This window comes from Oryzias latipes, chromosome 5, assembly GCF_053564925.1.
Source record: "Oryzias latipes strain Hd-rR chromosome 5, Olatipes_Hd-rR_3.1".
NCBI classification, from domain to species: domain Eukaryota; kingdom Metazoa; phylum Chordata; class Actinopteri; order Beloniformes; family Adrianichthyidae; genus Oryzias; species Oryzias latipes.
Genome location: NC_136241.1, coordinates 8,680,959 through 8,696,243, shown reverse-complemented (window position 1 = coordinate 8,696,243; position 15,285 = coordinate 8,680,959). Strand labels below are relative to the sequence as shown.

General features: G+C 38.2%; 2 protein-coding genes across 2 annotated transcripts; one reads left to right on the top strand and one right to left on the bottom strand.

Moving 5' to 3' along the window:
• Nucleotides 1-724: 724 nt before the first annotated feature.
• Nucleotides 725-3,939, top strand: cav4a (caveolin 4a). The gene is made up of 3 exons (XM_004068605.5): nt 725-1,090; nt 1,428-1,615; nt 3,347-3,939. The coding sequence occupies exons 1-3, from the start codon at nt 863-865 to the stop codon at nt 3,495-3,497; spliced, it is 567 nt and encodes a 188-aa protein (XP_004068653.2). The 5' UTR covers nt 725-862; the 3' UTR covers nt 3,498-3,939.
• A 2,719-nt stretch (nt 3,940-6,658) lies between these two features.
• On the bottom strand, nt 6,659-13,068 carry itr1 (isotocin receptor-like). The gene is given in 3 exon segments (NM_001278870.1): nt 6,659-7,067; nt 11,918-12,884; nt 13,007-13,068. Coding segments are annotated over 2 exon segments (1,155 nt in total). The 5' UTR covers nt 12,834-12,884; nt 13,007-13,068; the 3' UTR covers nt 6,659-6,828.
• Nucleotides 13,069-15,285: the final 2,217 nt, after the last annotated feature.

Here is a 15,285-nt window from a genome sequence, read left to right as displayed (position 1 = left end):
TGTCTATCTATCACTGTGCTTCATGCAGGGTAAAGATTTTTAGCCGAAGTGCCAGAGATGAGAAAGTAGCAATGCAACATCTGACAATTACAAATCTCTGCATATTAAATATAATAAAGCATTATTACATCACTACAGAAAAAAAGCCTTTAACACTGTCCTCATGTTAATAATTATTTATATTTTACCAATTTCAAACAATTAAAATGACATGTAAAGGAAAGTGCTGTGTGATGTGCTTCATGTGTTTTCACTTAAACATGTTGTAAAACTCAGCTTCAAATAGTTGGCTGTTAGAAACAGAACGTTCTTCAGAGAGATAAGATACCTGCTTCATTGAAAAAGGAAGTTGCAAATTGTTCTGTTATTTTCCTCCTAAGCTAAATCCTGTTTGCACTTCATTTTATATTTTTCTCAACATTCCTTTATTTGTTCTTTTCCAGACGAGGGCAGTATTGCCTTTCAGTCTTATAAAGATCAATTTTTTCTAAAAAAAAAAAAGAAGGAAAAAGGCCAAATTTAAAAAGTTTAAGAAAGAAATAAGTCAAAATGTGATATTGATTATGTGTGGCATGTGTGTTTGTCTCTGTGATTAATTCCCAGACCCAGTATAGTGTGATAGTGTACAAAGCATGCATACAGTATTTTTAAACTCCCACTCACCCACCCTCCACCCCTCACAGCATAGGAAAATGATCTCCACTTAAATCTCCAAATGCCAGTCAGGGCACTGTGGTGTTCCCAATATAACTGCAGTGGACTGCCAGCTGGTGGGGTCCAGAGAGTAGGCTTTGTCCAATCTGCTGGAGAAAAAAGTCTTCTAGCTTGCTCTATCAAAAGTAGGATTTCTGCAAAGGCTCAAATGGATAGCGAGATGGCAGAGGAGGATTCAGAGGAAGTGGAGATTGATTTAAGCGACTCCAATGAATCTCCAGAGCTCGAAAAAGAGGAGGAAACTCAGACGCTGTGGAAGGCCCAGCCCTCTGTGGAAGAAGAGGAAAACATTCACACATCCACGCTAGTGGAAATCAGCGATACCAAACCTTTGATTAAAACCAGAGACCCCCGAGGAATCAACGACTGTCTCAAGGTGACTGAGTTATGCCCAGTTTAACAGTTGGAGCTTTTGTAACCCTTGGGCTATCCTAGGCACTTTAACATTGGGAGTTGGGTCATCTAGACCCACTAGACAGTGCTCTGAACCTTTTTTCTTCAATGATTTGTGATCTTCACTAGTGTCCATGGATTACATGAAATCTTTCCACCTTTATCCACCTTTGTCATGGTAGGAAGAACACGTCAAAGTAAGGGTGGGGTCATAGGATAGCACAAGGGTTAATCTATAATGGAAAAAAAGAACTGAGGCATTATTTGGCAAATTCTGCCACTGAATTCTAAGCCACATGTTAATATTGACTTATTTCCAGGTAACATTTGAAGATGTGATAGCTGAGCCAGTGTCAGTGCGCAGTGGAGACAGAGTCTGGATCTGGAGCAATGCCCTGTTTGAGGTGTCAAGGGTTTGGCTATACAGAATCCTTACGGTGGTTTTGGCCATTCCAATGTCTGTTTTGTCTGGAGTGCTCTTCGCCATCTTCAGCTGCTTCCACGTCTGGTAAGTATAGATATGTATCCACACAGGAGGATTTTTGTTCTTTTAGCATCGTCCTTGGTGTTTACTCATAAATAATTATGTGAGCATGAATGGAAGTGAGTTTGTGATTCTCACATCATCTAAGAACAGCTTCACCCTTGTGCTATCTTAGATGACCCCACCCTTACATTGACGTGTTATCCCAACCATGACAAAGGTGGATAAAGGTGGAAAGATTTCATGTAATCCATGGACACCAGTGAAGATCACAAATCATTGAAGAAAAAAGGTTCAGCGCACTGTCTAGCGGGTCTAGATGACCCAACTCCCAATGTTAAAGTGCCTAAGATAGCACAAGGGTAACAATGGGTTGGATTTCACTGACTTTGACTGGACCATGTGAAAGATATGGTGGAGCTTGAGATAAGACCTTAACTCAAGTTTGACTGTGGGAAGACTGACCAGGAGATCAAACTGCAAACAGAACCCTGAACTTAGAAACCCAGAGGTTTCTGTGTTCTGCCTGTAGAAGCTTATCTTTGTAGAAGAGTTCGGCTAAGCATGTTGGAGTTGAAACAGAAAGCCAGACACCAGTTACTTCAGTCTGATGTCAGGTGAGGTTTTTTAGTTCTTGATACTGCAGGACAGGCGTTGGTCATTTGTCAGCATAGAACAAAGATGGATGAGAGAGGTTTCAGATATGATCAAACCTTTTTCTTTTAAAAACAGCTTCATATCTGTGATAAAAATCTGGCAGTAAGATGTCATGTAGAACGAACATTTGGAAGCAATTTCTTAAGTGGCTTAAGAAAAGGGGGGTGGAAAAACTGCAGACAAAGTCAACAACTCTTACATGATTGTGCCAGCCTCAGAAGGAGGTATACCAGGGATGGCATCTAAGGCTACATTGAACTAATAAGATGTGACCAAAGCTTGAAGATACATGAAACAAGGGGGCAAGGGTTTGTCAGAAAATTCATCGCTTTTTAGAGCTGACCAGCAAAAACAAAAAAAAAATAGCAGGCATAGAAAACTAGAAACACAAAACAACTCTGACCTAGCTGATAATGGTGGAAAGTTGTTGTAACACTGACACCAGGTGAAACCATGGCAACCCATTGATACTATGGTTTTTACCCCTTTCCTAAACTAAACGTAATTCTAATTCTTTTTTCCTGAAAAAAAGTTATTTTGAGGGTTTTTCAAGTAAAAACAGCAGACACACAGGACCTAACAAAAAAGGCTGCACTTCAGTCTTGTAAGTTAGAATCTGTTCTTTATAATAATAATAATGGATTAGATTTATCTATGCTTTTCCAGACGCTCACAATGTGTCCATTATTCATTCACTCCTCATTCATACTTGGTGATGGTAAGCTACTGTTGTAGCCACAGCTGCCCTGGGGCAGACTGACAGAGGTGTGGCTGCCAGTTCGCGCCTATGGCCCCTCTGACCATCACCAGGACATTTGAACACATTCACACCAGTGGAGCCACACTGGAGGCAAGGAGGGTGAAGTGTCTTGCCCAAGGACACAACGACAGTTGGCTGGGGGGAGCGGGGATTGAACCGCCGACCCTTTGATCATTGGACAACCCGCTCAACCGCCTGAGCCACTGCCGCCCGATATATTATATTTTTAGCTTCCTGGTAATACACAGTCACTGATACACAGATCCCTGATGGCTCTCAATTCATATCTAACTTGTCTTTTTTCTTCTTCCTAATTCTTGCGGTTCCCTCTGTGACAGGATGGTTGGTCCCTGTGTTGAGTACGTCCTCATCGGCACTCGATGGCTGCAGAGCCTGTGGAATGTCGTTCTGGGAGTGTTTGTCCTTCCTTTCTCCAGAACTGCAAAGAGATGTTGTGGAGGCTTCAGCATCCACCTGGCCGAGGAGTGAGACTCGCAGTCAAGAAGGCGTCCACAATAGATTTTCTATGAAGTTGTGAACGGTTTTAAATTTCATATGAGAGTGTTGATTGTTTACTCTTGCATATTTAAACAAAAGAAAAAAAACATTTTTCCAGGATGTCGTTAAAATAAATCAGAACAGTATCTGTAGGCCCTCGTAATCCCACTCTTTTTTTCTCTTTATTTTGAGAGAGTAATGTTGAAGTTCAGGAAGTAACAATTTGCTTGGCAAAACATCTTTATTTGATTTGTAAGAAGTAAAAATAAATGTTTGGGTGAGATTTTCTAACTTTTATATGTATTAAAACTGCTTCAATTTTTTTTGTCATGATAAGACAGTTCATTATGTGGGAGTATTAATCAATAAAGATTCATAATCAACCATTTTTACTTCAAATTAAAGTAAACAAATAAAGCATACATGAATACAATTTGTCATAGCGAACGCCTTAAAACGTTTAACATTGATACCTTAAGACTTTTTTTTAGGATTTGCTAATGTGAGACATACTAGACTAAATTTTCTTTTAACATCACGGGTAAATCCTTCCATTTGTCTATTAATGCTTTTCTTCATGCTTTTCTTACTATTCAGTGATCAGTTATTTATGCCTAGAACGACCAGAAGGGGGCGCATGTGACTTATCGAGTAAATGCTCTCGAAGATAAAACAGATCGTCTTGTTTTCTTTCTTTCTCCTGTAAGGTAATTATTAATTTGTTCAGAATATGTCTTGAGTATAAACGGTCAGTTTATTCTTCAAGTGTCAGAAATGCTTTTTAGGTTGAGTTTTAGGTGGAGAAAAATACATTTGCTTCATCCAGCATGCGGCTAAATGGTGTTCACCTGCCAAATTGAAGGCTGGTGCACACCGGTGTAGGTACCAAACTGTTCGGCCTGCAATGAGTGTTCGGGGGCCTGCGACTAATGATGATTTGATTGGCTGCATGTTGGCCTGATGACGTGTAAGATAGTGATAGGTCTGGACAAAGTACAGTACAACCGTAGAAGAAGTTATGAGTTCCGTTATAAACAAACAAAGCTCCGACATAGAGCGATATGATCTTCTAAACGGGCTTTTATCAATGTTAAGATTATTATTAAGTGCCAGTAGCCACCCCTGAAAAGAATTCTACAATTTTATTTTTATCAACATTTTTGTACTGTCAACACAGTCCAGCATTCTTTTTATTTTTAAGGGTCAAAATCTTTCAAAATATGATCAAATATAGTAAAATTAAATAAATGGCAAACAATTTTATCAGGCGCGCACATAGCAACTCAAACTTTGGGTCCTATTCAGTAGCGGTCTGTACGGGCAGCACGGGCGGTCCCCCAGGGCGCCAATTCAAAGGGGGCTCTGGCTCAACTCTAAGAGGAAAAAAAACTGTGTTTGGAATGGCCTGAAACCAGCTAATCAGAACCCCTAGCTAAAGTCTCAGGCTTTACAGCAAGAAAACTATTAACAGAAATGCATTCTCTAAAACACAATAACTACTCAAAATACAAACAAAGACCACAAGGTTCAATTTAACAAAAGGTTAAAGCCAGAATAAAACCAAGGAGAGGGAAACCAGAGGCTTTCACAGGCAAAGGGCAGGCTGAAGGACAAACTCCTCTCAGGAATTCAGCCACACCTGAAGCAGAGATTCCTGGGAGCTTTCAAACATTACTCCCAGCCAGGCGATTGGTGGAGAGTGGCTTCACCAATTAGCTCTGCAGGGGGGGGGGCAAAATTTTGCAAGGAGCGAAAACTCAAGCACACACACACATTACACAAAACATGCAGACAAGACCAGGAGTCATGACAAGAACAAACAAGAGAAAAATGTACTGTTGTGACTTTATTACTGGAAACAATTCAGTGACACACATCTATATTTAATTTTGATTTGCTTTTTAATTGTTAAACACTAAATGTGGAGGATTTTTAAGTTTTTTTTATCCATGCAAAGTAAAATAAAAAAAAGGCAACATTCAATAAAAGCACTGTGTGAATATGGGACAAATGGCAAAAAAAGTTGTTTTTTTTCTGCAAGACAGTCATGCAGTCTAAACTTTTTGTTTGGTGAAGTTTGTTTCCATACAAACAGTCTTGAGGAGTAGACATTAACATCTATAAATAAAAGAAGATCAATGGAGACGTTTATGCAGCACAAATAAAAAAATAATAATTACAAAAGTTAAAAACATATTTGAAATCCTTTGAACATAGAAAACTGTTTGCATTTTGAAAAATGACATTGTTGATGCAAATGTTTTCTTTGTCAAATTTGTCAAAAGGTCTGTTTTTGGGGCATTTAACAGGTAAACATGTTCCCTCATTCCCAAATCATGACTATGACTTTGTTTTTTGACTTGAAGGCAGGAGCAGGTACGTTTTATTCATGGAGCTGCCGTCTCAGACTTGCATTACATGCAGGAGACAAAGGCTGAAACTGTTTTCTATCACACACGTCTGTGCAGAACCGACATGAGTCTGTCCGTCATCAGCACCACTGTTTGTCACTATATCTCCCATGATTCATAGGGTTACTGTGGCGGTGTCTCTTACTGCGCTGCTGTTAACTGTCATGAAGCACAACAGATGCAAACATCTGCTCCAACAGTCTGCAAAGCTTCTTGATTAAAGCAGGGTAAAAGTTTATTTCTCCTTCAAGGTTTTTCTTGGACAACAAAGGAATTAAAGTCAGAGATTCCAGAGTTTTTGGCCATAGTAATCTCTATAAAAGAAAGAACTGCTTTTTTTAAAATACCGGTAATGTAAATTATTAACATTATTAATTATTTAACAATTTTGTTAAAGTAAAATTTTGATTTAGACAAAGAAAAGCAAATAAAACTTCAGCATGTTCACTTTTTTGTAGCTACAATTAAACTTATAAACATGAATATAATGTTGGTCTTTTTTGTCAAAAATTTATCAAGCATGCTGTGATTATATATTTGTTCAAAATTTGCTCTTGCCAAACATAAAAACAATGTAAAAGATAAATTAGGGTTTATAAAGAAAGTCAATTATTTGATTTTTGTGAGGTTTACATGAAATTGCATTTTAATAAACTGGAAGAAAATTATCATTATTATTATTGATATTTGAAAACCATCGCGACTTTTAGAAAAACAGCTGCAACTTCAATTTTTTTTTTTGCCTCAATTATCACAAAAAATTGCACGTGAGATCATGGAGAGACTGAACATCAATACAGACAATAGAGTTTCTCTTTTTTCTTATCTTTGGCGGCTGATGTGCCGTGGGATTTTAGTCAAGGAAAAAGTGTACCTTGGCTCGAAAAAGGTTGAAAGAGACTTCCTGCCTTCTAAGCTGGATGTGTGTGTGAGGCTTCTCTGGCATTCTTGATGACGTCGCTGGAGGAGCTGCTCTTGTCCCTGGGCTGTTCATCACAGCCACAGGAAGAGTCTGTCAGGTACTGTCTACAGCAGCTGAAGAAGCACTGAATCAGGTCATGGAAGAGGTGGCCAGCAAAAAACATGTAGATCCATGGGTTACAGCAGCTGTTGAGACTGGCCAGCAGCATCGCAATGATGAAGGCCATGTCTGGGACGAGAGACAGAGACAAATATCTGTCATGTTAGGGTCAAACGTACAAAGCATCTAAGAAACTAAACATTTATTTCCTCCTACTGAAGATAAATCCAGATGAAAAACGAAAGCCAGCATACACGTTTTTTTTCTGTGTCATATAAACATCAAGTGTTCAAAACGGATGCTGGTGATCCACAACATTTTTCAAAACACACTTTCACATAAAGTACAGAGCGTTATTGCAGTGTGCAATTTCCTTAAGATTCTTTACCAAAGGAAAAGCCAACTATGTTTATTAGCACAAAGCCCACAGGATACCAGCGACCTTACATGTCTACTATAGTCAAGAATAAAATATTCAAGCACTTTTTTCCCCTTGAAATTTTGAAATGTGTAAAACCATCCACTCAGAGTGGAAAGCTGGAGTTGTACCTACACTCAGGAACTGTTGGGGGGGTTAGATATAGATGAAGACTTTAGACCTTTCCTGCAAACCGACTGATTTTGAATAGGCAAATATGATAATAAGTAACATCCACATCTGAGTTCCCTACTTTACTCCCTAACTACTAAAACAAATCTGTTAGTCCTGTGAAAAGAAACACCATACTCACTATACTTTATAAACTACTCATTCAGTTGGCAAGTGAAACAGAAGATACTCACAATCTTCATAAAATGTTTTTATTTATAAGGTTTTTGCTTCAGCAAATGGGTGACATCATATTTGCCGTTTACAATAAAGCAGTGAGTCTGGTGTCCGAATTGCACAAAATCCAGAGCACTAGATTGTCTTTTAGGGGTTACGAGTGAATTCAGACCAAAGATGGTCCGATTCCAAAAGATCTTGTCAAACCAGATGTGCAGCTTGACTTCACTTAATAGGTAAAGATTTTCGATGGGGCGAAAGAGCACATGCTAACTCTTGCTGAGTCTTTGGTGTGTGTTCCTTTATTCCTAATCCAGACAGCCCAGGTACTTTCCTCAAACACAGTGGAAAAAAACGTTAATACCTTCCTTTTCACTTTTATCTTTCATCTAATGGTTCGGATGAATTACCAGTTCAGAGATAAAGCTTGCCCTTTACAACACTTTCCTAAATTACTGGAAATTTGGTTTAAAGATGAAACAGACTCCGACCCAGACCAGGTTGGAAGAAAAAAAAAACACTTGAAACTGTTTTTGCCAGAAAATTGGTACCATTTGTTGAGCCCTAAAAAGTCTGTGAAGCAGCAGATTTTTATCCATCCCAGTAATAAGTGATTACCCACAGTCTGATTTAAAAGTTTGGCACTGTAGGCTGTTCATTTTAATCGATTGGTTAGTCTGATATTTTAATTGCGTGGCTTCAATTACAACATCTCAAACATTGTAATATCCGTTTGTAAGATGTAAGATATTTTTAGCCTTCACCAAACACAAACAAACATTTGTTTGTGTGATATCATGCCTATAGGTGGTCTAGTTCTTTTAATAAAAAGGAAAACATACCTGTGTAAACAGTTTGCCTGGATTTCTGTGGGAAACAAATGATAAACTTAGAACTTTTCAGCCTCAGTCTTTTAAAAATTGCTTATCTAAATTGGGAAAACACACAGTGTGTCTACTGTTCAGTCCAAACCTGAGATTAGGTGCCCCAGTACTTGAGACTGATCCCTTACATTTAATGATTCTCACTAAATATTTGATCATATCAGGGCTAGAATATGAACTGTGAAAGAAAGTTCACTTGCTGATCACTAAATCCTACAAAGAGTGATAATGATGTGAAGATTTATTTCCTCCTCACTTTGACTAAAAGCCCTCGACCATCTGATCACTCCGCCCCCAAAGCAACCTGGAGAGCATACTTTCAGAACTTAGACAAAAAACACATGCACACTGGGATTTTAACCTCCGTTATCTTCACTTTCAAGCTTTATTATGAACAGAAACTTTTATGTTGAATGTTCCATTTGAAATGTAATGTTTTTATAAACAGCCATGAAAGGTTTATGTACAGTTTAGTTATACATATCAGAATCTTAACAACCTTAGCAGGATTAATATCTTGAGAAAGTGACAGAGTAATTGATATTCCAATAATGCGCATAATCTAACTACAGCTGTGAAGGATCACTTTCTTTTTACTTCCTGCCTGATGGTTACTAAATGCATTCTCTGTTCCTCTTGTGTTCATGTCCAGATTTTTTCAGTAATTCTCTCTATCTTTTCTGAGAAGTTTCACTTCTTTGATTAACATTTTTGGACAACGGTGGATTTGTGCAACAATAAAGATTTTGCAAAGTAATCATAATTCCCAAATCAGATTATTTTCTTGAATGAAACTTTGGTTTGGTTTTTTCTTTTGATTTTAAATAAGAAAAGAGTTATATCAAAATCAACTATTCATTGACGAGTAGTTGACTGGGAGCTGCAGAAATGTTCGAGATTTCAGCCTGTTTCAGCAGCAAAAACCATTACAAGGAGAAAAAAAGGCTTGGCAGATAACTAAGGGGAACTATTTTATAGAATAATTTCTGGGTATGTCTATATAGACTCTCATTCATCCAGGTAGATTCCATCAGTAGTAGGTTTAAAGGTTGTCATCTGGACTTAGTTTATAAATTGAAGACGTTTCACCTCTTATCCAATAGGCGTTTTCAATTCTTGGATATGAGGTGAAACGTCTTCAACTTTAACCCTTGTGCTATCCTAGGCACTTTAACATTGGGAGTTGGGTCATCTAGACCCACTAGTGCTCTGAACCTTTTTTCTTCAATGATTTGTGATCCTCACTGGTGTCCATGGATTACATGAAATCTTTCCACCTTTATCCACCTTTGTCATGGTTGGGATAACACGTCAATGTAAGGGTGGGGTCATCTAAGATAGCACAAAGGATACACCTACTACTATGATGGAATCTACCTGGATGAATGAGAGTCTTCATTTACATATTTGTTCTGATTTTGGGAATAATTTCTGAGGCTTTAGCTTCCCATAGGAGCCCTGAATTTAGGAAAAACATTATGTATTCAGAAAATTGATAAAAGGCCTAAATAAATCTGAAAAATGAGACTAATTGTACATTTTGGGTCTTCTGGACAACATTCTGATGCTTTTCAACAGTTTGACATGAAACCCCAATTAAGCCTGCGTGTCTGCTTCCTGTTGGAGATGTAATGAGTACCGTAGATCCTGTTTCCCAACACGCTGTCATGTCTTTCCTTTTTCCAGAAGTCTTTGGGTTTTTGGGTTTGGTCATCTGCTTTCTGTCATGTATTGCTAACCTGCTTGTTTTGTCAGAGTACAAATGTTCCTACCTTCTTCATTTTTGTCCGTCTCTAACGTCCTGTTACAGCAAACTGTCGTCCTGCCTGAGTCTGGTTCTGCTTCAGTTTTTTCCCCTTGACTTGTGTTTGCTCAGCACAGGGACTTCACCCAAACCCCTTTAATCTGTTGGTCACTTATAAATCCACTCAGTATTAATGGGGGGGGGGTATGTATTTCAAGCTGTTTTATTATTTATGTATTGATTTATTCTTAATTCTTGTCAATAATTATGATCATATTTATTCAAAAATTATGGGGCAAGTGGGGGGGGGCAAAGCTTTTGACAGGGGGCAGCACTAATAAAGATGATAGTTTTATTAGAATTATCTGAACATACTGGGATTTTACCATTTTAGTTGATCAAATGTAGTTTACTGTTTTGTTTTTTTATTTTTTAAAGTTTTCTAGAACAACTATTTAGATTATTGGCACTTTATTAATTAACTGAGTTAAAAAAAATTGCTGAACTGCAATGATCTCCACTGAGAGCATTAAATATACAAAGGACACAAATGAAAAGACACCAAAACTAACAAATGCTTGAAGAAAATCTTTTGAAATAAACCAATAAATATACAGGGTGTTACTGATATTTAAAATGTATTGAATTAAACGTAAAATGTAAATAACCTATCTTAATTTTTTCTGTAACATTGTGAAATGAACTTTTATTTAAATAACTTTTATTTTATTTCATTTAAATGTGTGAGTTGTGTCAGGTAATATTTATCATAGGATGAAATGAAGAGCTGACTAGCTTCCAACTTTGTTGGTCACTGAATCAGCTTAAACGTGATCCAGTGACCAGGGAGACTTTAAACTTCTTAAATGGCAAAAAAAAAAAAAAAAAACACTTTTTGTTAAAGACAAAATAGAAAAAGGATTTTGACAAAACAAATTTGATAAATTCTTCATTAAGGACTGATATTTTTCAATCATTTCAGGTAAACAGTGAGCTTTTTTAGTGATGAGTCACATCATTTTCAAAAATCAGATTCCAAAAACCAGGCCTCACTTTTGTTAATGTCTTTTTAAAAAGAAAAATGAAAATTGTAATAAAGGACTTGATTTGATAAGATCCCTCACTGAGTAACTTCCTAATATAGTTATAGTTAGTATGAGTAGTGACGATAGGCAAGTAATTTTTACACCAAATTGACCTCAGAAGTTTCCGATTTGATATGAAAAAAACAGATCTGCTTATCTGCTAACCAGGAAGGAGAAAGCAAAGCAACTGTGACTTAATATCTGAACAACCAGTGGGGTGAGCTCTCTCTGTTAGACTCCCTGCTGCTCTGGCAGCTTTCAGCAGATAATGTCTGTAAATGAACCTACTGTAAATCTGTATTCACTTTGGAAAGGTCTCAAGTTAAAGCTTTACTCTTCCTCCTCTAAGATTAATGTTTCATCATTTGAAAAATACCAAAATGAAGTGTGCCTGTGTCTGTAGTTTAAGACCACTGAACGTCTGACGCTGTGATCTTTGTGACAACGTTCAGCTCTAAGCATTTTACAGTCCGTGGGAGGCTCCAGGAAAGTGCCTTTACCTTCTCTTGGTGCAGCAGGATCCCACGCAGACCACATCTGGACGAAGAAAAAGGGAGTCCAGCACACAATGTAAGCAATAACCACCACAAATGTCATCTTCACTGTGCGGATTTTGGCCTTGGAGATAAGCCTCACGCTGCTCACACGCGACAGTGGATGAGTTCCTTTGGATGTGACAGCTACAAAGCGATCTCTCCTTGTTTTCATGTTGATGTTCTCCCAGATTTTAAAGCATATAAGGCCATAACAGATCCCTAGAATTGCCACTGGTAGAATGTAGATGCTCAGACTCATCCACGTGATGTACGCTTTGGCACCCCAAGGATGCACGAAGTCCCCCCAGCAGTCGTAAACCCCGTTCCCGACCTCCTTTAGAGAAAAGATGTAGGCTTGCGGGGCGCTGAAAACAAGACTGAGCATCCAAGAGGCGATCACGCAGATGCGGTCTTTCCTCTTGTTGACGAAGCGGAATGGCAGGCAGATAGCCAAACACCTATCGACGGACATCAGCACCAGCATGTAGGTGGAAGCAAACATACCCACGACCTGGAGATACTTGACCAGCCTGCACAGAATGTCAGGTCCGTAAAAGCGGAAGGTGATGTCCCAGATGAGCTGCGGTAAAACTTGAAAGACTGCAACCACAAGGTCTGCAATGCTCAGGTGTTTCATGAAGTAATACATCCGGGAGTGACTGTGCTTGGTGGTGTGGATGGCCAACAGGACGCACAGGTTGCCCATGAGAGCGAGAAACAACACCAGGACCAGGACGGTCACCTCCACTTTGGCTGCTTCTTCATTCCGCTTTAAAGGGTTCACTGTGCTGTTTTCTGCACCACTTTCGTTCCTGCAACTGGAATTTCTGGCTGAAACATTATGAGACCAACTTTCCAGCTCAAGTAAAAGGTCCTCCATCCTGCGTGAAAGTGCCTTTTTACGCAGCCACTTGCCTCTTTTTTGCCAAAGCTGAAAAAGAGGCAAATTGACACTGTTAAAAACTTCACATACACTTGCATACTTTGAATAATAAAACTGAATGAAAATAAATGAATAACTCTATCCCTGTGCACAATTTGGTCAAATCTCACCTTAAAAGGGATCCTTTGTGGTTATTTGACTGTTTTCGACGTACGTTAGTTCTCTTCTGTTCTGTCGCTGAAGTTCTGCACCCTAAAAATACCCCCCCCACACACACACACACACACACCACCACCACCAACTATCCCTCCTCCATCCCTGCTTTGTTTTAGAGGAAACTGCAAAAGCTGAGCTGCACACTGCAGTTCTTTTTTTGCCTCTCCCTTCCTCCTGCCCACTCTGTTACTGCCCTTTGTACCTAAATATTCGGAAAACCACTTTTAAGAGGATTTTATTCCATATAGGCCACTACTCGAAGAAGAGTGCCATGTGGAACTGCCAGCAGCCATTCCTTCTCAGAATGGAATCAAATTTGCACGTCTTGGAGTCTGGGAAATTTTCTGCTACTCCTAAAACATGGATGTTTACGGTATTTAAAAATTGAAAGACATTGTGGTTGTCCTATCCCTTTAAATCCTTTAAAAGTTTTCCTTAAAACTTAGTCACAAATGTCCTCTATTAACGTCTTTGCTAGCTATAAAGTACATGGTGGAAAACAATGGTCACATGTCTTGTAGATCGAAGTTTAAACACATAGACTTATGGTTTTTTTTCACCCGTTGTGTCCAAAAGTGATTTGATGATTTTCAGTCATGTAGGGGAAACTTTACTTTACTTACTTTACTTTACTTTTCCTGTTGTGCAGCTTTCATTCCTTTGACCACATACTGATTTTCTGTTATGCTTGCTACTTGTCCGCCCTGGCTTGTTTTTATCATGCAGGCAGGCTTCCTCAAAATAAAAAAAAGGATGTTTTTTTGTTTTTTTTTACTCATTCTGAATTTTATAGGAAGTTTTGTGTTGACATGAAATGTTTGTATTGTTTATCTCTGTGTGGTTTCATGAAGCGTTCACATACAGACCCCACATCATATGAACACTCATTACAATCCAAATTTGAATGAAGTGAGAGTTGAAAATTACTGAGCCGTGACCTGACATGGGTAAAATAATAAATATCTGGTTCCCACAAATTAATATCTCGTTCCCATGAAATAATATCTCGTTCCCACGAAATAATTAAGTTGTGCGAACCAAATAATAATATCTCGTTCCCACAAAATAATAGTCCATTCTATGTGAGCTATTAGCTATGCCTGGTATCGCAAAGCAGCAAGCTGGGGTAACCTAAATCTAATTTTTTTCTTATTTTCATCGAGACAATAATAAATCGATCATTCCTGCTTTTATTTTTCCCCTCTTGAACCAATGTGGGTCACAGAGACACGGAAGTGCGCAGGATGGAGTGCGTATGTGAATGAATCCAGACATGGAGACCTGATTACCGAAGCTTTTGTGCTTTTTAAAATAAATAAATCTAATCTCTAAACATCCTCCATGTCTTCAATGAAATGTAATGAGACACACACAGACAGAAAGACACACACAGACACACACAGACAGACAGAAGGTGTCTGCTGTAAATCAAAATATTGCTCACATCCGTGTTTATGAATGACTTATGACGTGAATAATTATTTTGTTCACACAAATTAATTAATGCGTGGGAACGAGATATTAATTTGTGGGAACTAGATCTTAATTATTTTACCCATGTCAGGTCACGGGCTCCGTAGAAATAGATGGATGGAACATCAAGCCCAAAGCAACCGTTGTTAATGCTTTAGGTTTGATATGATTGTAAAGATCAGAAGGCCATTTTTATTACTTATTTTAGCCAGGAAAATAAAGCATGGATAAGTTTCTAAGAGAGTGGTGGATAACAACAACAATGTATTTGTGGTTCATCGGCAATAACAGACACATTTCATTAAAAATAGTTAGAATTGTACTCAGTATTTATTCAATTGTTTGTTAATCAGAATCAACCTAAATGTCTCAAACTTAAACTAAGCAGAGCAGAATTAAAATGTCATGGTCTTCACTAGTCCAGGTATCTGCTACCTTGATATCTAGCCTGAAAAAAAAAGTATTGTGTGTAACCCTTGTGCTATCCTAGGCACTTTAACATTGGGAGTTGGGTCATCTAGACCCACTAGACAGTGCGCTGAACTTTTTTTCTTCAATGACTTGTGATCTTCACTGGTGTCCACGAAATCTTTCCACCTTTATCCACCTTTGTCATGGTAGGGAGAACAAGTCAATGTAAGATTTGAATCGTTCTAGCCTTTCAAGACTTGTAGTAGTAAACTTTAAATTATAAAATTTCTTCTTTTTTATTTGTTAACTGTAATTTGTTTGGTGACAGAGAAAATGCAACTGATCAAGT

Excerpts from the sequence above, each read along its gene's own strand:
- cav4a (XM_004068605.5), top strand. The coding sequence starts at position 863 with ATGGATAGCGAGATGGCAGAGGAGGATTCAGAGGAAGTGGAGATTGAT. Across the intron at positions 1,091-1,427 it reads GAATCAACGACTGTCTCAAG|GTAACATTTGAAGATGTGAT; the intron begins GTGACTGAGTTA and ends ACTTATTTCCAG. Across the intron at positions 1,616-3,346 it reads TTCAGCTGCTTCCACGTCTG|GATGGTTGGTCCCTGTGTTG; the intron begins GTAAGTATAGAT and ends CCTCTGTGACAG.